A 27556-nucleotide genomic window follows, 5' to 3' on the forward strand; every position below is an offset into this window, starting at 1 on the left:
GATATCCCAGATGCTCAAGAATTTGGCATAGCAGCCTCGGGAAGAGAAGAGGGATGGCATCAGCTCTGGGCAACTTTTTCTTATGCACCTTCTCTTCAAAATAGAGAAGGGCAGCCATGATCTAGTGGTGAGGACCAAAAAAGTATCCCTCACACATTCTGAACAAAGCCTCCAACAGAATTCCTCTTCTCTGGGTCCAATGCTGGAGGGGATAAATATTATGGCGCAAAAGGGCATCAATGAGGAACATCCTTGGAGGAAGTTCCCCCCTCAACAGATATGGATTTCTGGAAGCTCCTCCAGACAAGATATGCACCATCTCCAGCTGAGATGGACTGGCCCAAGCTCGAAATCATCAAAATGGCTGGGCTCATATGGAATATGCAGGGCCTCAGCTATGTGATGAGCTCCCAGGATGCCATGTCTACCATCAATGGTAAAATGAATTAAGGTAGGATCTCTGACCTGCTGAGTAGTCATGGATTGATAAAAATCCATGGCCACTCTTGGATAAAAGAAGTCTCGCGGGGTCAGAAGCTGCTCCATTCGATATCTGCGCAGCAATTGGAATGATCCTTCAAGCTCTGGCCGCAACTGGAAGGCGGCTGTGTCAAAACATAGCTCAGAATGGAATGGCCGAGCTCGGCAGTCCAAATTGCCTTCAATTGGTGGCTGAGTGAGCATTGGACGCCTGATTATCGCTTCCGGAGCTGTTGCAGACTGAATTTGGGGCTCAGGAGACGGCGGCTGGCTTGCTTGAGGCTTCTTTGGCGTGGGCTCTGGAGATGGAACAGGGGATTGAACAGGGGATTTCCCTGTCAAGTCGATGGGTTCCGAGCTTTCCACTCTAGCTCGCTTTTGCAGGGGCCGGCCCCCTGACCTGGTAAGGTAGCGCCTCGCCGGAGGCGTTTGCAATGTCGGCTTGGCCTGGCGCTTCTTTGGCGTGGGCTTCACAGGAGGCGGAGCAACTTTTGGCCGCGGTGGCTCAGAGGTTGAGGCTTGCACAGGTGCCTCGCGCGGCGTTGGCTTTCGGGCGGAGGGAGAGGAAGACTTCGCGCCTCTGGTTCGTGCCATTACGAACTGATGAGGTTTAGGCGGCGGCGATGATGGGAAGGGAGGACCGGAGGTGCTAACGGTGTTAGGCTATGGAGAGGAGACGAACGGACAGCTGCTGCGACTTTTCCTATTTCTGAAATGGTTTCGCAGCCCAAATGACCGGTATTTATAAAGACTAGAGGAATATTAAAGGTCATTTTTAGGTTTTGCAGAAGAAAATCACTTTCGCAGCAAAATTGGGTGTTTCGTAGGAGAAAATCGCTTTCGCAGCTCACTTCGCAGCTGTGAAATTGGAGTCACTATGCTGCGGAATGGCGCTCGTGTGCCAAAAATCGGTTTCGCAGCTGCAAAACACCCTTCGAAATGGAGATATCGCTGCGGAAATGGGGCTTTTTACGCCTTAGTGGTTCGTAGACCACTTCGCAGCTACGAAATTGGGGCTCCTGTGCTGCGGAGTGGCACTTGTGTGCCAATCTTGGATTCGCAGCTGCGAAAACTTTCGCAGAGGACTCAAAAGTGTTGCGAACTGGTTTCGCAACAAAAGGCCATTTTCGTAGAGAAATCCTCTTTGGTTGCGAAATCTCGTAGAGCTTTTCTTCTCCCCTGTTTGTGCTCTGTTTTTGCTCTGTTTTCGCTCCGATTTCTTCCTTTGCATTTTCTCTCACCTGAGATCATTCAAAAAGATGAAATTACATAAAAACACACAATTTAAGATCAAAAACTAAGATCAAAAGTAGAAATAAAACTTTAAAATTTACAAAATTTACAAAAATTTTGGACTTTGGTAAAACCAAGTCCATCAAACCCTTATTTGCTCAAGCTTTTTGAGGCTCAAGGAGGTTGATCTCCTCCTTGTCTGGTTTGAACGGCTCCATGAATGGCTTGAGACGATATACATTGACTTTAAAAGTGTCCTTGCCATTGGAATTCAATAATTCCACTACCCTATGGTTAAGTACTTGATGGATAATGAATGGACCTATCCACCTAGACTTGAGCTTTCCAGGAAAGATATGGAGTCTTGTGTCATAGAGTAAAACTCTTTGGCCTTTCTGAAATTCCTTGTTGGAAATTAGTTGATCATGCCACCTCTTCATCCTCTGTTTTGCAACTTTGGAATTCATGTAAGCATCATTTCTTAATTCCTCCATCTCATTAAGGTCTAAGCTCCTCTTTGCTCCTGCTCTGATCAAGTCCAAATTCAACTTTTTAATGGCCCACCAAGCTTTGTATTCAACTTCCACAGGGAGATGACATGCTTTTCCATAAACAAGACGATAGGGGGACATACCGAGAATAGTCTTATAAGCTGTTCTATATGCCCATAATGAGTCATGAAGCTTAACAGACCAATCTTTCCTGTTTGTACTCACCACTTTCATCAGTATGTTCTTTATCTCCCTATTTGCTAGCTCAACTTGCCCGGAAGTCTGTGGATGATAAGGTGTAGCTACCTTATGCTTCACTCCATACTTGGCTAACAAACTTTCAAAAGGCCTGTTGCAAAAATGAGAACCTCCATCATTGATTATAGCTTTGGGCACTCCAAATCTTGCAAAAATGTTCTCTTTCAGAAACTTGAGAACCACTCTATGATCATTTTGTTTACAGGGGACTGCCTCAACCCATTTAGAAACATAATCCACCCCCACCAAGATATAGGAATTACCAAAAGACATTGGAAAAGGTCCCATCAAGTCAATGCCCCATACATCAAATAGCTCAACTATTAGTATGGGGTTCATTGGCATTTGATTCCTTTTTGTCAGCTTGCCAAGCCTTTGGCATCTATCACAACTTCTACACATGATGTGGGCATCTTTGAACAGAGATGGCCAAGTAAACCCTGATTGCAACACCTTCATAGCTGTTTTCTGAGAGGCAAAGTGGCCTCCACATGCATTCTCATGACAAGGGTTTAGAATTCCCTGTTGCTCTTCCTCAGGCACACATTTCCTTATGATCTGATCTGCACAATATTTAAAAAGGAAAGACTCTTCCCAATAATAAGCATGGATTTTTGCAAAGAAGTGCTTCCTGTCCTGTGCATTCCACTCACTTGGAATTTCACGAGTTACTAGATAATTAGCAATGTGAGCATACCAAGGAGTTCTGACTAGAAACATAAGTGATTCCTCAGGAAAATCATCATTAATAGGCAAGGCATGAGAATTATGTGTTATAGCTAACCTCGAGAGGTGGTCAGCTACCACATTTTCCACTCCTTTCTTATCTCTGATTTGAAGATCGAATTCTTGTAACAAAAGAATCCATCTTATCAACCTTGCTTTTGCATCTTGCTTTGTCAATAAATATTTCAAGGCTGAATGGTCAGTAAAAACAATGATGAAAGACCCTACCAGATAAGCACGAAATTTGTCCAAGGCAAATACCACAGCTAACAATTCTTTCTCTGTAGTTGTGTAATTCCTCTAGGCTTCGTTCAATATTTTACTTGCATAGTAGATCACATAGGGCTTCCCATCTTCTCTTTGACCAAGCACAGCTCCTATAGCAAAGTCACTGGCATCACACATTAGTTCAAAAGGTAATTGCGAGTTAGGGGCCCTCACTATTAGAGTTGTTGTCAAAAATTTCTTCAATCGATCAAAGCTATCTTAACACCTTTCATCCCATATAAACTTAGCATCCTTAGCTAACAGTTCACAAAGAGGTTTTGAAAGCTTTGAAAAATCTTTTATGAACCTCCTATAGAAGCCTGCATGGCCAAAGAATTGCCTTACTCCTTTTACAGTTGTTGGGGATGGCAATTTGGAAATGAGCTCCACCTTTGCTTTATCAACTTCAATGCCCCTTTCAGAGATAATATGACCAAGGACAATTCCTTGACGTACCATAAAATGGCATTTCTCCCAATTGAGCACCAAGTCTTTTTCCATGCATCTGTGAAGAACTGCTTCCAAATTGACTAAGCATTCCTCAAATGTACCTCCATATACGGTGATGTCATCCATGAAAACCTCTATAATTCGCTCCACCATATCACTGAAGATACTCAACATACACCTTTGGAATGTTGCAGGTGCATTACACAAACCAGAAGGCATTCTTCTATAAGCATATGTTCCAAATGGACATGTAAAAGTGGTCTTTTCCTGATCTTCCACAGCAATCTCAATCTGAAAATACCCTGAATACCCATCCAAAAAACAGTAGAACGGATGGCCAGAGACTCTCTCTAACACTTGATCGATAAATGGCAATGGAAAATGATCTTTCCTGGTTACTGCATTCAACTTTCTATAATCAATACACACTCTCCACCCTGTAGTGAGGCGTGTAGTGATTTCTTCTCCTTCTTTATTATGAACCACAGTAATCCCTGACTTCTTTGGGACCACTTGAGTAGGACTCACCCAAGAGCTATCAGATATAGGGTAGATAATACCTGCTTGAAGTAGCTTCAGCACCTCAACTCGCACAACCTCTTGTAGATGAGGATTCAATCTTCTTTGAAATTGACGAATTGGCTTAGCTTCCTCCTCCATATATATATGATGTGTGTAGACTAAAGGACTAATGCCTTTCAAATCAGATATTTGCCATCCTATAGCTTTCTTACACCTCTGGAGAACTTCCAGTAAACACTTCTCTTGATGACTAGTCAGAGATGAAGATATTACAACAGGACATTGATTATTGTCTTCAAGATATGTATATTTCAGCTCTGCAGGTAGAGGCTTTAAATTGAATTTTGGGACCTCTTTTTCAGCATCTGCTCCCTCTTTTTCATTGAACAAAGGTAGAATCTCTTCTATCATCCTCCAACTTTGTAAAGTAGCAAGCTCATTAGGAGGTTCAGACAAACCTTCCTCACAATCCGCAAAACTTTCATTTAGCTTATCTTGCATATTCTGATTGCAGTGCTCCTCTACCAAAGTGTCAATAATACACACTTCCTCTGGACCCTCTTCTTCTTCCGGAGTGATTTGATTTTTAGACATATAAAAAATGTTGAGATCAAGTGTCATATTGCCAAAAGTGAGTTGCATGAGCCCATTCCTACAATTGATAATTGCATTTGAGGTAGCAAGGAATGGCCTTCCCAAGATGATAGGAACTAAATTAGCTTCCTTTACAGTAGGATCCGTATCAAGAACAATAAAATCCACTGGATAGTAGAAGTTATCAACTTGAACCAAGACATCCTCAATTACTCCTCTGGGAATTTTTACTGATCTATCTGCTAGAGATAGAGTGATTGTTGTTGGCTTCAACTCACCAAGTCCCAATTGCTTATAGACAGTATATGGAAGCAAATTCACACTAGCTCCCAAGTCTAATAAAGCTTTCTCCACTACCTTTCCTCCAATGATGACTGAAATGGTAGGACTTCCCGTATCTTTGTACTTCAAAGGAGACTTACACTGTAAGATTGCACTTACTTGCTTAGTCAAGAAGGCTTTCTTAGTTATAGTCAACCCTCTTTTGATAGTACACAAGTCCTTTAGGAATTTTGCATATGTTGGAACTTGCTTAATCATATCCAACAGTGGGATATTGACTTTAACTTGTCCCAATACTTCAAGAATTTCAGCTGCATTTCTAATCCCCTTCTTCCCATGCAATGCTTGAGGAAAAGGTGGAGAAGTTGATTTCTTTAGCATTTCTTCCTTAAGAAGTTCCTTCTCTGGATTTAGATTCATTGTTGACTCACTTTCCTCTTTCTTTTCATTGCTCTCTCCCTTCTTGTCTTCCATTTCCTCCTCCCTTGTCTCTTTCTCTTCAACAGGTGGCTTAGGTGGTGGCTGCTCAATTTTTTTACCACTCCTTAGAGTGATCAAGGCTTTGACATCTTTCATCTGTGATGATTCTCCCTCATGGCTTTCCACTTCATGGACACCCTTGGGATTTTGGTTGGGTTGCGAAGGAAATCTTCCCTTTTCTTGCACTGTATTCAAATTTGTGAGCCTTGATATTGAGTATTGGAGATTATCCATCCTTTGGGTTATATCATTATGCATTCCATCCATCCTTTTGTTCAGATTATTCTCTACTCTGTCAATTCTTTGATTAAGTTGGGTATTGATGGCTTTTTGCTCTCCAACAAAATCTCCCACTACCTTGTTGAGATTCAAAATGGCTTGTTCAAGACTTGAAGATTGTTGAGATGGTTGATCTGGCTGTTGGTACTGAGGTGCTCTAGGCTTCCATGAGAAATTTGGATGATTCCTCCAACTTGAGTTGTAAGTGTTTCCATAGGGTGCATTGTTATTGGGCTTGAATTGTCCAACAACATTTGCTTGCTCTCCAAACATTTCCCTTTCAGCTGAACTTGTAGGGCATTCCTCCACCAAGTGTTCATATGATTGACAATTAGGACATAGCTTCACTTGCACTGGTGATTCCGCAACAGCTTGCACTTCATGTACCTTTTTCAGTTCCAGCTCCTCCAATCTTCTTGTCACAGCTGCAAACTTTGCTTTTGTATCATCCTCTTCTTTCAAGGTATACATCCCAGCCTTAGCATTGAAAGCACTAAGTTGAGATTTCATCCTTCCCACTTCTCCTTTGGTTGCTTCCTCCGGATTTTTGCTCATGAAATCTCCTCCACACATTGTCTCTAGGAGTTGCTTCATTGGGGATGACATCCCATCATAAAAATAGCTCACCAATAGCCAAGTATCAAAGCCATGGTGAGGACATGCATTAATAGCTTCCATATATCTTTCCCAACACTCATAGAATTTCTCATTCTCTTTAGCTGAGAAATTTGAAATTTGCCTTTTCAAGCCATTTGTTCTATGAGTGGGAAAGAATTTCTTAAGGAATTCAGCTTGTAAGTCAATCCAAGTATGGATACTCCTTGGCCTTAAAGAATTAAGCCAAATTTTGGCTTTATCCTTTAAAGTAAAAGGAAATAACTTAAGCCTCATCAAATCAATTAAAGCTCCTCCCTCTTGGAATGTATTACAAATATCTTCAAATTCCTTAATATGTGCATAGGGATTCTCACTTTCCATCCCATGGAAAGTTGGTAGAAGTGGAACAATGGTCTGATCACTAGCTGCTCTGTAGGAGGTATTATACATGATGGTGCACTCATACGAGGTGGATGCATACAGTCCCTCATTGATCTAAATTCGTTGAGATTGTCTTGACGACCTTGGTGACTATGCTGATCTTCAGGTGTAGTTTCCATGATATTCAAGCTCAATTCCAATTCCTTAGTATGAAGGGTATCACTTCTAACAAGCCTTCCTCCACTACCTCGTATCCACTTTGGCATACAAAACTAACAACTATCTGAAACTAAAATGAAAACATAGGACAACAAAAGAAAACAGGGCTACAAATACAAAATAAAACTAAGCTGAATTTGAAAGCTAAATTTAGATTATGAATCAGTAGAACTAAAAAAAAAAAAAAACTAAGAGTTAGTAAAGTTAAAGAAACGTTACCACACTTGTGATGAAAATCACAAGTACACTGAAATAATATCACTATAACTTGACACCTTCCCCGGCAACGACGCCATTCGATTCATGCCTAATTGGTGTCTCAGTTGATTCGTGTCCAGCTGGTGCTCCTTGGTGGCGGGAGTAATCAACAAAATTTATAACCTACAACACCATGAACTAGGGTAGCAAAGAAAAAGCTACTATAGCATAGTGGCTCTAGGATCGTTCACTGGGAAGGGTACTCAAACTAAAAATGATACCAATTCAAAGTGAATTGGTGTTGTTTCATTTCAAGAATAGCTTAAGAAATAAAACACAAACTTTGGTTGAAAAAGGTTTGGACTTAGATTAACAACACAACAAGTGATGAAAATTACTTAAGAAGAAAAGCATTCCTTGGAGATTCAGGTATACAGGGGAGGTTCCTCGTGCAATAACATAGCTCCGGTCAGTTGGTTCAATTCCTCACATTAGAGAATTAACATAAAGTCAATTCTCTAACAGGTGCTGCACAAATGCATCCCTCAATTGGATTTCAGCTTTAATTCTCTCACTGATACAACTTGCAATGGTTTGAGCCTCTCACTAGCCTTTACCATTCAAGGTGATCTTTAACCTTGGACTTCCTTTCACAAGCTCGCAAGAGATAACTAATGGATGTCTCCTTAGAGTCCAAAAGCTTACCAAGTGTTGGCAATTCTAGCAAATCCTACCTTTAAGTCACCTACCAGAGGCTCGCAAGGGGTAAACTAGTGCATCTCCATGGTTAGAGATCACTTGCCTTACCAAGTGTTGGCCCAGGTGACTCCAAGGCGTTTTAAGTTAACTAAAAACGTAGAAACCATTCATGGGACACACTTTCTATTCATTCATAGCTGAAACCACAAAGCTTTTGATTTCTGCACTTGGAACCTTTCCCGGCAACCTTAACTCGAAGGAACTAAAAGGTTTAGTTACTCATTCTCTGGGGAAAACTCCTCAGAGAGTGCATAACTTAGTAAATAAATAAAAAACACAATCAAAGTGAGAAGGTAAAGCAGAGCTCAAGCTCCGTATTTTTCTTCCTTTGAAGCTTTTACAAAAGGTTTATCACCCTCAGAACAGGCTCTTTGGGCTATATTTATACCAAAATTACATTGATGGCTATTACATGGATATTTTGCCAAATTCCTAACTTAAAAGCTAAGGAATCCTATAATTGGTGGCTTACAAGGAGAATTTGGGGATTTAGGCAACAAAAATCTAATGAAAAATATCTCCAAGTGTCGGTTACAAATATCAGGAAGCACTAAGCACCATTTTGCAGGAGAAAAATGAGGTCTGCGAAATTTCTTCATAGCAACCAGCTGATTTCGCACTACTGCAAAGTTGGCTTTCATCTTGTGGTATTTGGCTTCCATCGCGGTGTGAAGCTTCAATGGAAATCCATGGTACTGTACAAAAAGGCTGCAAAATCATTCCGCAACAAAATGGTGATTTCGCAGCACTTTTCTGAAGCCTTCCTTCAGCTTGGAGCAGTTGTCATCCAAAGGCTGTAACTTCCTCATTTCAGCTCCAAATCGAACACGGTTTGAAGAATTGGATTGTTGACTTCCTAAGATTTCAAATGACATATAGAATGCATAATTTGGACTCCATGAAGTGCTCCAAAAGTGGCAGAAATGATTGTCATCAAGAATGCCTCAGGATTGGATTCTCTTTGCTTCCCCTCCTTGCATTTCCACTTTGCTTATGGCAAAAGGGCTTCAAAGCTTTGGTTCTTCATACCTCTAAGCTTCCCATTGCTTTGCCAAGGATTCCAAACAACTCTCCTCAATCTTATATTGCTTTGGTGATCAAAAATCTATTAAAACACCAAAACTTAAGGCAATTTGATTAGAATTGATTGAAAGGGGCCTTAACATGTTAATTGGGTTAAAAGGCAATAACTACTACTCAAAAGTGTTTAAAAGGATTAATTAAAAGCTATCAAATAGCACTTTTTGAGTAGTAATCACTAAGCCACCTGTTGAAGAGAGACAATGAAAGAGGAGGAAATGGAAGACAAAAGGGGAGAGATCAGTGAAAAGAAAGAGGACAGTGAGTCAACAATGAATGCAAATCCAGAGAAGGAACTTCTGAATGAAGAAATGCTGAAGAAATCAACTTCTCCACCTTTTCCTCAAGCATTGAATGGGAAGAAGGGGATTAGAAATGCAGCTGAAATTCTTGAAGTATTGAGACAAGTTAAAGTCAATATCCCACTGTTGGATATGATTAAGCAAGTTCCAACATATGCAAAATTCCTAAAGGACTTGTGTACTATCAAAAGAGGGTTGACTGTAAATAAGAAAGCCTTCTTGACTGAGCAAGTAAGTGCAATCTTACAGTGTAAGTCTCCTTTGAAGTACAAAGATCCGGGAAGTCCTACCATTTCAGTCATGATTGGACGAAAGGTAGTGGAGAAAGCTTTATTAGACTTGGGAGCTAGTGTGAATTTGCTTCCATATACTGTCTACAAGCAATTGGGACTTGGTGAGTTGAAGCCAACAACAATTACTCTATCTCTAGCAGATAGATCAGTAAAAATTCCCAGGGGAGTAATTGAGGATGTCTTAGTTCAAGTTGATAATTTCTACTATCCAGTGGATTTTATTGTTCTTGATACGGATCCTATTGTAAAGGAAGCTAATTTAGTTCCTATCATCTTGGGAAGACCATTCCTTGCTACTTCAAATGCAATCATCAACTGTAGGAATGGGCTCATGCAACTCACTTTTGGCAATATGACACTTGATCTCAACATTTTTTATATGTCTAAAAAGCAAATCACTCCGGAAGAAGAAGAGGGTCCAGAGGAAGTGTGTATTATTGACACTCTGGTAGAGGAGCACTGCAATCAGAATAGGCAAGATAAGCTTAATGAAAGTTTTGCGGATTGTGAGGAAGGTTTGTCTGAACCTCTTAATGAGGTTGCTACTTTACAAAGTTGGAGGAGGATAGAAGAGATTCTACCTTTGTTCAATGAAAAAGAGGGAGCAGATGCTGAAAAAGAGGTCCCAAAACTCAATTTGAAGCCTCTACCTGCAGAGCTGAAATATACATATCTTGAAGACAATAATCAATGTCCTGTTGTAATATCTTCATCTCTGACCAGTCATCAAGAGAAGTGTTTACTGGAAGTTCTCAAGAGATGTAAGAAAGCTATAGGATGGAAAATATCTGATTTGAAAGGCATTAGTCCTTTAGTCTGCACGCATCATATATATATGGAGGAGGAAGCTAAGCCAATTCGTCAACTTCAAAGAAGATTGAATCCTCATTTACAAGATTGTGCGAGCTGAGGTGTTGAAGCTGCTTCAAGCAGGTATTATCTACCCTATATCTAATAGCTCTTGGGTGAGTCCTACTCAAGTGGTCCCAAAGAAGTCAGGGATTACTGTGGTTCAGAATGAAGAAGGAGAAGAAATCACTACGCATCTCACTACAGGGTGGAGGGTGTGTATTGATTATAGAAATTTGAATGCAGTAACCAGGAAAGATCATTTTCCATTGCCATTTATCGATCAAGTGTTGGAGAGAGTCTTTGGCCATCCGTTCTACTGTTTTTTGGACGGGTATTCAGGGTATTTTCAGAGTGAGATTTGATTACTACTCAAAAAGTGCTATTTGATAGCTTGTAATTAATCCTTTTAAACACTTTTGAGTAGTTGTTTTTTCCTTTTAACCCAATTAGCATGTTAAGGCCCCTTGCAATCAATTCTAATCAAATTGCCTTAAGTTTTGGTGTTTTAATAGCTTTTTTATCACCAAAGCAATATGAGATTGAGAAGACTTATTTGGAATCCTTCTCAAAGCAATGGGAAGCTTAGAGGTATGAATAACCAAAGCTTTGAAGCCCTTTTTCCATAAGCAAAGTGGAAATGCAAGGAAGGGAAGCAAAGAGAATCCAGCCATGAAGCATTCTTGATGACAGTCATTTCAGCCACTTTTGGAGCACTTCTTGGAGTCCAAATTATGCATGCTATATGTCATTTGAAAGCTTAGGAAGTCAACAATCCAATTCTTCAAACCGTGTTCGATTCGGAGCTGAAATGAGGAAGTTACAGCCTTTTGAAGACAACTGCTCCAAGCTGAAGGAAGGCTTCAGAAAAATGCTGCGAAATCACCCTTTTGTTGTGGAATGATTTCGCAGCCTTTTTGCACAGTGCTATGGATTTCCCCTGAAGCTTCACGACGCGATGGAAGCCAAACACCACAAGATGAAAGCCAACTTTGCAACAATGTGAAATCAGCTGGTTGCTATGAAGAAATTTCGCAGCCCTTGTGGTTCATCTGCGAAATTTCGCAGACCTCATTTTTCACCTGCGAAATGGTCCTTAGTGCTTCCTGATATTTGTAACCGACACTTGGAGATATTTTTCATTAGATTTTTGTTGCCTAAATCCCCAAATTCTCCTTGTAGACCACCAATTATAGGATTCCTTAGCTTTTAAGTTAGGAATTTGGCTAAATATCCATGTAATAGCCATCAATGTAATTTTGGTTTAAATATAGCCTGAAGAGCCTATTCTGAGGGTGATGAACCTTTTGTAAAAGTTTCAAAGGAAGTAAATACAGAGCTTGAGCTCTGCTTTACCTTCTCACTTTGATTGTGTTTTTTATTTATTTACTAAGTTATGCACTCTCTGAGGAGTTTTCCCCAAAGAATGAGTAACTAAACCTTTTAGTTCCTTGGAGTTAAGGTTGCCGGGAAAGGTTCCAAGTGCAAGAATCAGAAGCTTTGTGGTTTCAGCTATGAATGAAGAGAAGGTGTGTCCCATGAATGGTTTCTACGTTTTTAGTTAACTTAAAACGCCTTGGAGTCACCTGGGCCAACACTTGGTAAGGCAAGTGATCTCTAACCATGGAGATGCACTAGTTTACCCCTTGCGAGCCTCTGGTAGGTGACTTAAAGGTAGGATTTTCTAGAATTGCCAACACTTGGTAAGCTTTTGGACTCTTAGGAGACATCCATTAGTTATCTCTTGCGAGCTTGTGAAAGGAAGTCCAAGGTTAAAGATCACCTTGAATGGTAAAGGCTAGTGAGAGGCTCAAACCATTGCAAGTTGCATCAGTGAGAGAATTAAAGCTGAAATCCAATTGAGGGATCCATTTGTGCAGCACCTGTTAGAGAATTGACTTTATGTTAATTCTCTAAAGTGAGGAATTGAACCAACTGACCGGAGCTATGCTATTGCATGAGGAACCTCCCCTGTAAACCTGAATCTCCAAGGAATGCTTTTCTTCTTAAGTAATTTTCGTCACTTGCTGTGTTGTTAATCTAAGCCCAAACCTTTTTTCAACCAAAGTTTGTGTTTTATTTCTTAAGCTATTCTTGAAATGAAACAACACCAATTCACTTTGAATTGGTATCATTTTTAGTTTAAGTACCCTTCCCAGTGAATGATCCTAGAGCCATTATGCTATAGTAGCTTTGTCTTTGCTAGCCTAGTATATGGTGTAATAGGTTATAAATTTTGTTGATTACTCCCTCAATCAAGGAGCACCAGCTGGACACGAATCAGCTGAGACACCAATTAGGCATGAATCAATTGGAACATATGGAACATATGCTTATAGACCACTTTTACATGTCCATTTGGAACATATGCTTATAGAAGAATGCCTTTTGGTTTATGCAATGCACCTGCAACATTCCAAAGGTGTATGTTGAGTATTTTCAATGATATGGTGGAGCGAATTATGGAGGTTTTCATGGATGACATCACCGTATATGGAGGTACATTTGAGGAATGCTTGGTCAATTTGGAAGCAGTTCTTCACAGATGCATTGAAAAAGACTTGGTGCTCAATTGGGAGAAATGCCATTTTATGGTACGTCAAGGAATTGTCCTTGGCCATATCATCTCCGAAAAGGGCATTGAAGTTGATAAAGCAAAGGTGGAGCTCATTTCCAAATTGCCATCCCCAACAACTGTAAAAGGAGTAAGGCAGTTCCTTGGCCATGCAGGTTTCTATAGGAGGTTTATCAAAGATTTTTCAAAGCTTTCAAAACCTCTTTGTGAGCTGTTAGAGATGTCAAGATAGCTTTGATCAACTGAAGAAATTTTTAACAACAACTCCAATAGTGAGGGCCCCTAACTGGCAATTACCTTTTGAACTAATGTGTGATGCCAGTGACTTTGCTATAGGAGCTGTGCTTGGTCAAAGAGAAGATGGGAAGCCCTATGTGATCTACTATGCAATCAAAACATTGAACGAAGCCCAGAGGAACTACACAACTACAGAGAAAGAATTGTTAGCCGTGGTATTTGCCTTGGACAAATTTCGTGCTTATTTGGTAGGGTCTTTCATCATTGTTTTCACTGACCATTCAGCCTTGAAGTATTTATTGACAAAGCAAGATGCAAAAACAAGGTTGATAAGATGGTCTCTTTTGTTACAAGAATTCGATCTCCAAATCAGAGATAAGAAAGGAGTGGAGAATGTGGTAGCTGACCACCTCTCAAGGTTAGTTATAGCACATAATTCTCATTCCTTGCCTATTAATGATGATTTTCCTGAGGAATCACTTATGTTTCTAGTAAAAACTCCTTGGTATGCTCACATTGCTAATTATTTAGTTACTGGTGAAATTCCAAGTGAGTGGAATGCACAGGACAGGAAGCACTTCTTTGCAAAAATTCATGCTTATTATTGGGAAGAGCCTTTCCTTTTTAAATATTGTGCAGATCAGATCATACGGAAATGTGTGCTTGAGGAAGAGCAACAGGGAATTCTAAACCATTGTCATGAGAATGCATGTGGAGGCCACTTTGCCTCTCAGAAAACAGCTATGAAGGTGTTGCAATCAGGGTTTACTTAGCCATCTCTGTTCAAGGATGCCCACATCATGTGTAGAAGTTGTGATAGATGCCAAAGGCTTGGTAAACTGACAAAAAGAAATCAAATGCCTATGAACCCTATACTAATAGTTGAACTATTTGATGTATGGGGCATTGACTTCATGGGACCTCTTCATGGCGCCGTTGCCGGGGAAGGTGTCAAGTTTAAAGTGATACTATTTTAGAGTACTTGTGATTTTCATCACAAGTGTGGTAAAGTTTCTTTAGCTTTATTAATTCTCATATTTTTTTTCTTTTTTACTAACTCATAATTTAAATTTAGCTTTTAAATTCAGCTTAGTTTTATTTTGTATTTGTAGCCCTGTTTTTCTTTTGTTGTCCTCTGTTTTCATTTTAGTTTCAGATAGATACTAGTTGTATATGCCAAAGTGGATACAAGGCAGTGGAGGAAGGCTTGTTAAAAGTGATACACCTCATACTAAGGAATTGGAATTGAGCTTGAATATCATGGAAACTACACCTGAAGCTCAGCATAGTCACCAAGGTCGTCAAGACAACCTCAATGAATTTAGATCAATGAGGGACCGCATGCATCCACCTCGTATGAGTGCACCGTCATGTATAATACCTCCTACAGAGCAGCTAGTGATCAGACCGTATATTATTCCACTTCTACCAACTTTCCATGGGATGGAAAGTGAAAATCCTTATGCACATATCAAGGAATTTGAAGATGTTTGTAATACATTCCAAGAGGGAGGAGCTTCAATTGATTTGATGAGGCTTAAGTTATTTCCTTTTACTTTAAAGGATAAAGCCAAAATTTGGCTTAATTCTTTAAGGCCAAGGAGTATCCGTACTTGGACTGACTTACAAGCTGAATTCCTTAAGAAATTCTTTCCCACTCATAGGACAAATGGCTTGAAAAGGCAAATTTCAAATTTCTCAGCTAAAGAGAATGAGAAATTCTATGAGTGTTGGGAAAGATATATGGAAGCTATAAATGCATGTCCTCACCATGGCTTTGATACTTGGCTATTGGTGAGCTATTTTTATGATGGGATGTCATCCTCAATGAAGCAACTTTTGAAGACAATGTGTGGAGGAGATTTCATGAGCAAAAATCCAGAGGAAGCTATGGATTTCTTGAATTATGTAGCTGAAGTTTCAAGGGGATGGGATGAGCCAACCAAAGGAGAAGTGGGAAGGATGAAATCTCAACTTAGTGCTTTCAATGCTAAGGCTGGGATGTATACCTTGAAAGAGGAGGATGATACAAAAGCAAAGTTTGCAGCTGTGACAAGAAGATTGGAGGAGCTGGAACTGAAAAAAATGCATGAAGTGCAAGCTGTTGCTGAAGCACCAGTGCAAGTGAAGCTTTGTCCTAATTGTCAATCATATGAACACTTGGTGGAGGAATGCCCTACAATTTCAGCTGAAAGGGAAATGTTTGGAGAGCAAGCAAATGTTGTTGGACAATTCAAGCCCAATAACAATGCACCCTATGGAAATACTTACAACTCAAGTTGGAGGAATCATCCAAATTTTTCATGGAAGCCTAGAGCACCTCAGTACCAACTGCCAGATCAACCATCTCAACAATCTTCAAGTCTTGAACAAGCCATTTTGAATCTTAGCAAGGTAGTGGGAGATTTTGTGGGAGAGCAAAAAGCCATCAATACCCAACTTAATCAAAGAATTGACAGAGTAGAGAATACTCTAAACAAAAGGATGGATGGAATGCAAAATGATATAACCCAAAGGATAGATAATCTCTAATACTCAATATCAAAGCTCACAAATTTGAATACAGTGCAAGAAAAGGGAAGATTTCCTTCTCAACCCAACCAAAATCCCAAGGGTGTCCATGAAGTGGAAAGCCATGAGGGAGAATCATCACAGATGAAAGATATCAAGGCCTTGATCACTCTAAGGAGTGGTAAGAAAATTGAGCAGCCACCACCTAAGCCACTTGTTGAGAAAGAGGATGAGACAATGAAAGAGGAGGAAATGGAAGACAAAAGGGGAGAGAGCAGTGAAAAGAAAGAGGACAGTGAGTCAACAATGAATGCAAATCCAGAGAAGGAACTTCTGAAGGAAGCCATGCTGAAAAAATCAACTTCTCCACCTTTTCCTCAAGCATTGCATGGGAACAAGGGGATTAGAAATGCAGCTGAAATTCTTGAAGTATTGAGACAAGTTAAAGTCAATATCCCACTGTTGGATATGATTAAGCAAGTTCCAACATACGCAAAATTCCTAAAGGACTTGTGTACTATCAAAAGAGGGTTGACTGTAAATAAGAAAGCCTTCTTGACTGAGCAAGTAAGTGCAATCTTACAGTGTAAGTCTCCTTTGAAGTACAAAGATCCGGGAAGTCCTACCATTTCAGTCATGATTGGAGGAAAGGTAGTGGAGAAAGCTTTATTAGACTTGGGAGCTAGTGTGAATTTGCTTCCATATACTGTCTATAAGCAATTGGGACTTGGTGAGTTGAAGCCAACAGCAATTACTCTATCCCTAGCAGATTGATCAGTAAAAATTCCTAGAGGAGTAATTGAGGATGTCTTGGTTCAAGTTCATAACTTCTACTATCCAGTGGATTTTATTGTTCTTGATACGGATCCTACTGTAAAGGAAGCTAATTTAGTTCCTATCATCTTGGGAAGGCCATTCCTTGCTACCTCAAATGCAATCATCAATTGTAGGAATGGGCTCATGCAACTCACTTTTGGCAATATGACACTTGATCTCAACATTTTTTATATGTCTAAAAAGCAATTCACTCCGGAAGAAGAAGAGGGTCCAGAGGAAGTGTGTATTATTGACACTCTGGTAGAGGAGCACTGCAATCAGAATATGCAAGATAAGCTGAATGAAAGTTTTGCGGATTGTGAGGAAGGTTTGTCTGAACCTCCTAATGAGCTAGCTACTTTACAAAGTTGGAGGAGGATAGGAGAGATTCTACCTTTGTTCAATGAAGAAGAGGGAGTAGATGCTGAAAAAGAGGTCCCAAAACTCAATTTGAAGCCTCTACCTACAGAGCTGAAATATACATATCTTGAAGAAAATAATCAATGTCCTGTTGTAATATCTTCATCTCTGACCAGTCATCAAGAGAAGTGCTTACTCGAAGTTCTCAAATATCTGATTTGAAAGGCATTAGTCCTTTAGTCTACACACATCATATATATATGGAGAAGGAAGCTAAGCCAATTCGTCAATTTCAAAGAAGATTGAATCCTCATCTACAAGAGGTTGTGCGAGTTGAGGTGCTGAAGCTACTTCAAGCAGGTATTATCTACCCTATATCTGATAGCTCTTGGGTGAGTCCTACTCAAGTGGTCCCAAAGAAGTCAGGGATTACTGTGGTTCATAATGAAGAAGGAGAAGAAATCACTACACGCCTCACTACAGGGTGGAGAGTGTGTATTGATTATAGAAAGTTGAATGTAGTAACCAGGAAAGATCATTTTCCATTGCCATTTATCGATCAAGTGTTAGAGAGAGTCTCTGGCCATCCGTTCTACTATTTTTTGGATGGGTATTCAGGGTATTTTCAGATTGAGATTGCTGTGGAAGATCAGGAAAAGACCACTTTTACATGTCCATTTGGAACATATGCTTATAGAAGAATGCTTTTTGGTTTGTGTAATGCACCTGCAACATTCCAAAGGTGTATGTTGAGTATCTTCAGTGATATGGTGGAGCGAATTATGGAGGTTTTCATGGATGACATCACCGTATATGGAGGTACATTTGAGGAATGCTTAGTCAATTTGGAAGCAGTTCTTCACAGATGCATGGAAAAAGACTTGGTGCTCAATTGGGAGAAATGCCATTTTATGGCACGTCAAGGAATTTTCCTTGGTCATATTATCTCTGAAAGGGGCATTGAAGTTGATAAAGCAAAGGTGGAGCTCATTTCCAAATTGCCATCCCCAACAACTGTAAAAGGAGTAAGGCAGTTCTTTGGCCATGCAGGCTTCTATAGGAGGTTCATAAAAGATTTTTCAAAGCTTTCAAAACCTCTTTGTGAACTATTAGCTAAGGATGCCAAGTTTATATGGGATGAAAGGTGTCAAGATAGCTTTGATCAATTGAAGAAATTTTTGACAACTCCAATAGTGAGGGCCCCTAACTGGCAATTACCTTTTGAACTAATGTGTGATGCCAGTGACTTTGCTATAGGAGCTGTGCTTGGTCAAAGAGAAGATGGGAAGCCCTATGTGATCTACTATGCAAGTAAAATATTGAACGAAGCCCAGAGGAATTACACAACTACAGAGAAAGAATTGTTAGCTGTGGTATTTGCCTTGGACAAATTTCGTGCTTATATGGTAGGGTCTTTCATCATTGTTTTTACTGACCATTCAGCCTTGAAATATTTATTGACAAAGCAAGATACAAAAGCAAGGTTGATAAATATTTATTGACAGACCACTTCCTCAGGCACACATTTCCTTGTGATCTTCAAATCAGAGATAAGAAAGAAGTGGAGAATGTGGTAGCTGACCACCTCTCGAGGTTAGCTATAGCACATAATTCTCATGCTTTGCCTATTAATGATGATTTTCCTGAGGAATCACTTATGTTTCTAGTCAAAACTCCTTGGTATGCTCATATTGCTAATTATTTAGTAACTGGTGAAATTCCAAGTGAGTGGAATGCACAGGACAGGAAGCATTTCTTTGCAAAAATTCATGCTTATTATTGGGAAGAGCCTTTCCTTTTTAAATATTGTGCAGATCAGATCACAAGGAAATGTGTGCCTGAGGAAGAGCAATAGGGAATTCTAAACCATTGTCATGAGAATGCATGTGGAGGCCACTTTGCCTCTCAGAAAACAGTTATGAAGGTGTTGCAATCAGGGTTTACATGGCCATCTCTGTTCAAAGATGCTCACATCATGTGTAGAAGTTGTGATAGATGCCAAAGGCTTGGCAAGCTCACAAAAAGGAATCAAATGCCAATGAACCCCATACTAATAGTTGAGTTATTTGATGTATGGGGCATTGACTTCATGGGACCTTTTCCAATGTCTTTTGATAATTCTTACATCTTGGTGGGGGTGGATTATGTTTCTAAATGGGTTGAGGCAGTACCCTCTAAACAAAATGATCATAGAGTGGTTCTCAAGTTTCTGAAAGAGAACATTTTTGCAAGATTTGGGGTACCCAAAGCTATAATTAGTGATGGAGGTTCTCATTTTTGCAACAAGCCTTTTGAAAGTTTGTTAGCCAAGTATGGAGTGAATCATAAGGTAGCTACACCTTATCATCCACAGACTTCCGGGCAAGTTGAGCTAGCAAACAGGGAGATAAAGAACATACTGATGAAAGTGGTGAGTACAAACAGGAAAGATTGGTCTGTTAAGCTTCATGACTCATTGTGGGCATATAGAACAACTTATAAGACTATTCTTGGGATGTCCCCCTATCGTCTTGTTTATGGAAAAGCATGTCACCTCCCTGTGGAAGTTGAATACAAAGCTTGGTGGGCAATCAAAAAGTTGAATATGGACTTGATCAGAGTAGGAGCAAAGAGGAGCTTAGACCTTAATGAGATGGAGGAATTAAGAAATGATGCTTACATCAATTCCAAAGTTGCAAAACAGAGGATGAAGAGGTGGCATGATCAACTAATTTCTAACAAGGAATTTCAGAAAGGCCAAAGAGTTTTACTCTATGACACAAGACTCCATATCTTTCCTGGAAAGCTCAAGTATAGGTGGATCGGTCCATTCATTATCCATCAAGTACTTAACCATGGAGTAGTGGAATTATTGAATTCCAATGGCAAGGACACTTTTAAAGTCAATGGATATCGTCTCAAGCCATTTATGGAGCCGTTCAAACCAGACAAGGAGGAGATCAACCTCCTTGAGCCTCAAAAAGCCTGAGCAAAGAAGGGTTTGATGGACTTGGTTTACCAAAGTCCAAAATTTTTGTAAATTTTGTAAATTTAAAAGTTTCATTTCTACTTTTGATCTTAGTTTTTGATCTTAAATTGTGTGTTTTTATGTAATTTCATCTGTTTGAATGATCCCAGGTTGGAGAAAATGCAAGGGAAGAAATCGAGAAGAAATTGGAGCGAAATCAGAGCAGAAACAGAGCAAAAACAGGGGAGGAAAAGAGCTTTGCGAGATTTCGCAGCCAAAGAGGATTTCTCTGCGAAAATGGATTTTAGTTGCGAAATCAGTTCACAACGCTTTTGAGTCCTCTGTGAAAGTTTTCGTAGCTGCGAATCCAAATTTGGCACACGAGTGCCACTTCGCAGCACAGGAGCCTCAATTTCGCAGCTGCGAAGTGGTCTGCGAACCACTAAGGAACAAAAAAGCCCCAATTCCGCAGCGATATCTCCATTTCGAAGGGTGTTTCGCAATTGCGAAACCGATTTTTGGCACACGAGCGCCATTCCGCAGCATAGTGACTCCAATTTCGCAGCTGTGAAGTGAGCTGCGAAAGCGATTTTCTCCTACAAAACGCCCAATTTTGCTGCGAAAGTGATTTTCTTCTACGAAACCTAAAAATGACCTTTCATATTCTGGTATTCTTTATAAATACCGGTCATTTGGGCTGCGAAACCATTTCAGAAAGAGGAAAAGTCGCAGCAGCTGTCCATTCATCTCCTTTCCATCGGCCGACGCCGCTAGCACCTTCGTTCGTCCCCTTCGTTCATCAACGTCGGCCAAACCTCATCAGTTCGTAATGGCACGAACCAGAGGCGTGAAGTCTTCCTCTCCTTCCGCCCGAAAGCCAGCGTCGCGCGAACCGCCTGTGCAAGCTTCAACCTCTGAGCCTCCACGGCCAGAAGTTGCTTTGCCTCCTTAGAAGCCCACGCCAAAGAAGCGCCAGGCCAAGCAGACACTTCAAACGCCTCCGGCAAGGTGCTACCTTACCAGGTCAGGGGGCCGTCCCCTCCAAAAGCGAGCTAGAGTGGAAAGCTCGGAACCCATTGACTTGACAGGGCAATCCCCTGTTCAATCCCCTGTCCCATCTCCAGAGCCCACTCCTGTGCCATCTCCGGCACCACCGGCGAAGCCTCAACCAAGCCAGCCGCCGCCTCCTGAGCCTCAAATTCCGGCTGAACCAGCTCTAGAAGCGATAATCAGGTGTCCAATGCTCACTCAGCCTCCAATTCAAGGCAATTTGGACTGCCGAGCTAGGCCATTCCATTCTGAGCTGTGTTTTGACACAGCTGCCTTTCAGTTGCGCCCAGAGCTTGAAAGATCATTTCAATTGCTGCGAAGATATCGAATGGAGCAGCTTTTGACCCCGCGGGACTTCTTTTATCCAAGAGTGGCCATGGATTTTTATCAATCCATGACTACTCAGCAGGTCAGAGATCCTACCTTAATTCATTTCACTATTGATGGTAGACATGGCATCCTGGGAGCTCGTCACATAGCTGAGGCCCTGCATATCCCATATGAGCCCAACCATTTTGATGATTTCCGAGCTTGGGCCAGTCCATCTCAGTTGGAGATGGTGCATATCCTGTCTGGAGGAGCTTCCAGAAATCCATATCTGTTGAGGGGGGAACTTCCTCCAAGGATGTTCCTCATTGATGCCCTTTTGCGCCATAATATCTATCCCCTCCAGCATTGGACCCAGAGAAGAGGAATTCTGTAGGAGGCTTTGTTCAGAATGCGTGAGGGATACTTTTTTTGTCCTCACCACTTGATCATGGCAGCCCTTCTCTATTTTGAAGAGAAGGTGCATAGGAAGAAGTTGCCCAGAGCTGATGCCATCCCTCTTCTCTTCCCGAGGTTGCTATGCCAAATTCTTGAGCATCTAGGATACCCAGCAGAGCCTCAGTTAGAGCAAAAGAGGATTTGTAGAGATGTGTTTACTTTCGAAAAATGGAGCAACATGACAGCTTATAGGATGGAGCAGCCAGAGCTTCCACAGCCAGCTCAGGTTCCAGCTGCTAGGAGAGCATCCCCACATCTTATACCTGAGGGTATACCTGTTGCCTCTCCCTCCACAGCCAGAGCCTCTCCAGTCCCTCCACATCAGCCGAGCCTAGGATGGCCATCCCTATTTCTGAGTATAGGATTTATGCCAGGCATTGGAGACATTGACAGCCTCTCAAAGCAGCCTTGCTCAAGAGATGGCAACCTTGAGAGCTCGCCAGGAGCAAATGATGACCACTCAGGCTCACCATACTACCATTTTGAGCCAGCTCCAGCAACATCTTGGTCTCCCATCAGCAGCAGAGCCTCAGGCCCCTCAAGAGCCAGCTGAAGAGGCAGAGCCATCTCCTTAGGCCATCAGCACCAGCACCACTCTCCTATCTGAATATATATATATATATCTATTATATATTTCCTTTGTGTATTTCGTTTTACTTAGTCATATATGAAATCCCCCACGTTTTGATAGCATATATGGGATTACTTGGATCACTTGTATTACTTCTTTCCCAGCTGTACTCAAATGATTAAAGTAATACAAAGTCTAGTTTTTGTTAAACTCTTAGCATTAATTTATTCTTATTTCCTTTGCTCACACCTTTTATTCTTTTTGAAACATGTGGTTTCTCCAATCAGTATTCGACATTGATATCACTTGGGAGGTACCACTTCCTCCCTTTAATTTCAATCACCCATATCACATTGAGGACAATGCTCAGCTCGGTTGGAGGGGGGGGGGGGGGAGAGAGAGAGAGAAATGAGGAAGGAAGTTTGCTAAGTTGAAGGAAGTATGCTAAGTTATTTTGATATTTTAGTCTTGTCTAGTAAATTAGTTGTAGTTGTTTGTTTATTACTATAATCTCCATGGTTTATGAAGAAAAATTTTCAAATTAAAACAGGAGAAGCTGAACTTTTGCTTTGTATCTAACTTAGAGTTTGGATTATGCTTGATAAAGTGGTTCAATTGTTGAAACTTCTTTTGAATTCAACCTTAGTCCTTCCACTTTAAGCTATCTACACACTGTGCACAATAGGTTCCGAGTATATGATGAAAAACTATTTCCCCCTTGACTTAGAAAATTTTAGACTTGGTATCTTTGACCTCATTTAATAGTGTTGAGACACCCTATGAAAGGCCAATGAGCCTTTGAAAAAGAAAAAGAGATAAAATAAAATGTTTGCTTGCCTTGAAACCCAAGCAAGGTCTGAGGGGTATATGGTGAAAACCTTTAAAGCCTGGTGCCCTGAGCCTTAATTGGTTGGGAGTCACCGGCCTCAATGCTCATTACAAGGGTGGACAGGTGGAGTTAGCATATGGTAGGCAAAAAGGGTTTATGAAAAAGTCCGGGGTAAAATCCGAGGAGTTAGTGGTTGAAAGATCCTTAAAGCTTGATGCCCTAAACCTTAATTGGTTGGGAGTCATTGATGGACCCCCGTTACATGGACAAAATAGAAAAGAATGCCCCTTAAGCCTGCTACCTTAAAAAAAAAAAAAAAAAATGTGTGTTCTCTGTTTATTGAATTTGGTCAGTTTGCTAAGTGTTGAAAAAAGATAGGTTGGGGGGAGAGATTAGTTTGGCATACTATATTCGGATTCTATCATCTTACACTTAGATTTTTGTGGAAGATTAAAGTTTGGTTCTTTGGAAGTGAAGATGATTTTAAAACTTCAATTTGCATAATGCATTCCCTTGATCAATGGTATTTAGCAAAGTTTTTGATAACTCTTGTTGAAATTTGAGCCTATATTTCTTTAATGTTCCATGTGAGAGTTTTGTCAGTCATGCCACTTAAATATTTTTTGGAAGTGATTAGCATGATTTGTAAATTATAGTATTTTTATTTTATTTTTCTCTCCTTCATTGCTAAGGTACTAGCAATATGTCAGTTGGGGGGAGTGATTACTACTCAAAAAGTGTTATTTTATAGCTTTTAATCCTTTTAAACACTTTTGAGTAGTAGTTATTGCCTTTTAACCCAATTAACATGTTAAGGCCCCTTTCAATCAATTCTAATCAAATTGCCTTAAGTTTTGGTGTTTTAATAGCTTTTTGATCACCAAAGCAATATAAGATTGAGGAGAGTTGTTTGGAATCCTTGGAAAATCAATGGGAAGCTTAGAGGTATGAACAACCAAAGCTTTGAAGCCCTTTTGCCATAAGCAAAGTGGAAATGCAAGGAGGGGAAGCAAAGAGAATCCAATCCTGAGGCATTCTTGATGACAGTCATTTCAGCCACTTTTGGAGCACTTCCTGGAGTCCAAATTATGCATGCTATATGTCATTTGAAAGCTTAGGAAGTTAAAAATCCAATGTTTCCAACCGTGTTCGATTTGGAGATGAAATGAGGAAGTTACAGCCTTTGGATGACAACTGCTCCAAGCTGAAGGAAGGCTTCAAAAAAGTGCTGCGAAATCACCATTTTGTTGCGGAATGATTTCGCAGCCTTTTTGTACAGTACCATGGATTTCCCCTGAAGCTTCATGCCGCGATGGAAGCCAAACACCACAAGATGAAAGCCAACTTTGCAGCAGTGCGAAATCAGCTGGTTGCTATGAAGAAATTTCGCAGACCTCATTTTTCTCCTGCGAAATGGTGCTTAGTGCTTCCTGATATTTGTAACCGACACTTAGAGATATTTTTCATTAGATTTTTGTTGCCTAAATCCCCAAATTCTCCTTGTAAGCCACCAATTATAGGATTCCTTAGCTTTTAAGTTAGGAATTTGGCAAAATATCCATGTAATAGCCATCAATGTAATTTTGGTATAAATATAGCCCGAAGAGCCTGTTCTGAGGGTGATGAACCTTTTGTAAAAGTTTCAAAGGAAGAAAAATACGGAGCTTGAGCTCTGCTTTACCTTCTCACTTTGATTATGTTTTTTATTTATTTACTAAGTTATGCACTCTCTAAGGAGTTTTCCCCAGAGAATGAGTAACTAAACCTTTTAGTTCCTTGGAGTTAAGGTCGTCGGGAAAGGTTCCAAGTGCAAGAATCAGAAGCTTTGTGGTTTCAGCTATGAATGAATAGAAAGTGTGTCCTATGAATGGTTTCTACGTTTTTAGTTAACTTAAAACGCCTTGGAGTCACCTGGGCCAACACTTGGTAAGGCAAGTGATCTCTAACCATGGAGATGCACTAGTTTACCCCTTGCGAGCCTCTGGTAGGTGACTTAAAGGTAGGATTTGCTAGAATTGCCAACACTTGGTAAGCTTTTGGACTCTAAGGAGACATCCATTAGTTATCTCTTGCGAGCTTGTGAAAGGAAGTCCAAGGTTAAAGATCACCTTGAATGGTAAAGGCTAGTGAGAGGCTCAAACCATTGCAAGTTGTATCAGTGAGAGAATTAAAGTTGAAATCCAATTGAGGGATGCATTTGTGCAACACCTGTTAGAGAATTGACTTTATGTTAATTCTCTAATGTGAGGAATTGAACCAACTGATCGGAGCTATGTCATTGCACGAGGAACCTCCCTTGTATACCTCAATCTCCAAGGAATGCTTTTCTTCTTAAGTAATTTTCATCACTTGCTGTGTTGTTAATCTAAGTCCAAACCTTTTTCAACAAAAGTTTGTGTTTTATTTCTTAAGCTATTCTTGAAATGAAACAACACCAATTCACTTTGAATTGGTATCATTTTTAGTTTGAGTACCCTTCCCAGTGAACGTTCCTAGAGCCACTATGCTATAGTAGCTTTTTCTTTGCTACCCTAGTTCATGGTGTTGTAGGTTATAAATTTTGTTGATTACTCCCGCCATCAAGGAGCACCAGCTGGACACGAATCAGCTGAGACACCAATTAGGCATGAATCACTTAGGTGGTGGGTGCTCAATTTTCCTACCACTCCTTAGAGTGATCAAGGCTTTGACATCTTTCATATGTGATGATTCTCCTTCATGGCTTTCCACTTCATGGACACCCTTGGGGTTTTGGTGGGGTTGAGAAGGAAATCTTCCCTTTTCTTGCACTGTATTCAAATTTGTGAGCCTTGATATTGAGTATTGGAGATTATCTATCCTTTGGGTTATATCATTTTGCATTCCATCCATCCTTTTGTTCAGAGTATTCTCTACTCTGTCAATTCTTTGATTAAGTTGAGTATTAATGGCTTTTTGTTCTCCAACAAAATCTCCCACTACCTTGCTGAGATTCAAAATGGCTTGTTCAAGACTTGATGATTGTTGAGATGGTTGATCTGGCTGTTGGTACTGAGGTGCTCTAGGCTTCCATGAAAAATTTGGATGATTCCTCCAACTTGAGTTGTAAGTATTTCCATAGGGTGCATTGTTATTGGGCTTGAATTGTCCAACAACATTTGCTTGCTCTCCAAACATTTCCCTTTCAGCTGAAATTGTAGGGCATTCCTCCACCAAATGTTCATATGATTGACAATTAGGACATAGCTTCACTTGCATTGGTGCTTCACAACAACTTGCACTTCATGCATCTTTTTCAGTTCCAGCTCCTCCAATCTTCTTGTCACAGCTGCAAACTTTGCTTTCGTATCATCCTCTTCTTTCAAGGTATACATCCCAACCTTAGCATTGAAAGCACTAAGTTGAGATTTCATCCTTCCCACTTCTCCTTTGGTTGGTTCATCCCATCCCCTTGAAACTTCAGCTACATAATTCAAGAAATCCATAGCTTCCTCCGGATTTTTGCTCATGAAATCTCCTCCACACATTGTCGCCAGAAGTTGCTTCATTGAGGATGACATCCCATCATAAAAATAGCTCACCAATAGCCAAGTATCAAAGCCATGGTGAGGACATGCATTTATAGCTTCCATATATCTTTCCCAACACTCATAGAATTTCTCATTCTCTTTAGCTGAGAAGTTTGAAATTTGCCTTTTCAAGCCATTTGTTCTATGAGTGGGAAAGAATTTCTTAAGGAATTCAGCTTGTAAGTCAGTCCAAGTACGGATACTCCTTGGCCTTAAAGAGTTAAGCCAAATTTTGGCTTTATCCTTTAAAGTAAAAGGAAATAACTTAAGCCTCATCAAATCAATTGAAGCTCCTCCCTCTTAGAATGTATTACAAACATCTTCAAATTCCTTAATATGTGCATAGGGATTCTCACTTTCCATCCCATGGAAAGTTGGTAGAAGTGGAACAATATATGGTCTGATCACTAGCTGCTCTGTAGGAGGCACTATACATGATGGTGCACTCATACGAGGTGGATGCATATGGTCCCTCATTGATCTAAATTCATTGAGATTGTCTTGACGACCTTGGTGACTATGCTGATCTTCAGGTGTAGTTTCCATGATATTCAAGCTCAATTCCAATTCCTTAGTATGAGGTGTATCACTTTTAACAAGCCTTCCT

General features: G+C 40.4%; 2 protein-coding genes across 2 annotated transcripts; one reads left to right on the forward strand and one right to left on the reverse strand.

Moving 5' to 3' along the window:
- Positions 1-270: 270 nt before the first annotated feature.
- LOC117916983 (extensin-like) lies at positions 271-1074 on the reverse strand. The gene is made up of 2 exons (XM_034833223.1): positions 527-1074; positions 271-424 (listed from the first exon to the last, which is right to left on the reverse strand). The coding sequence occupies exons 1-2, from the start codon at positions 1072-1074 to the stop codon at positions 271-273; spliced, it is 702 nt and encodes a 233-aa protein (XP_034689114.1).
- Positions 1075-16543: 15469 nt separating this feature from the next.
- LOC117916984 lies at positions 16544-21939 on the forward strand (the record flags this gene model as incomplete). The annotated part of the gene is made up of 6 exons (XM_034833224.1): positions 16544-16797; positions 16975-17426; positions 17846-18104; positions 18672-18726; positions 19122-19691; positions 21139-21939. Coding segments are annotated over 6 exons (2391 nt in total), but the record flags the coding sequence as incomplete, so codon positions are not given.
- Positions 21940-27556: the final 5617 nt, after the last annotated feature.

This window comes from Vitis riparia, chromosome 6 (genome assembly GCF_004353265.1).
Source record: "Vitis riparia cultivar Riparia Gloire de Montpellier isolate 1030 chromosome 6, EGFV_Vit.rip_1.0, whole genome shotgun sequence".
NCBI lineage: Eukaryota > Viridiplantae > Streptophyta > Magnoliopsida > Vitales > Vitaceae > Vitis > Vitis riparia.

Excerpts from the sequence above, each read along its gene's own strand:
- LOC117916983 (XM_034833223.1), bottom strand. The coding sequence starts at position 1,074 with ATGGCACGAACCAGAGGCGCGAAGTCTTCCTCTCCCTCCGCCCGAAAG. Across the intron at positions 425-526 it reads ATGGAGCAGCTTCTGACCCC|ACATGGCATCCTGGGAGCTC; the intron begins GCGAGACTTCTT and ends CATTGATGGTAG.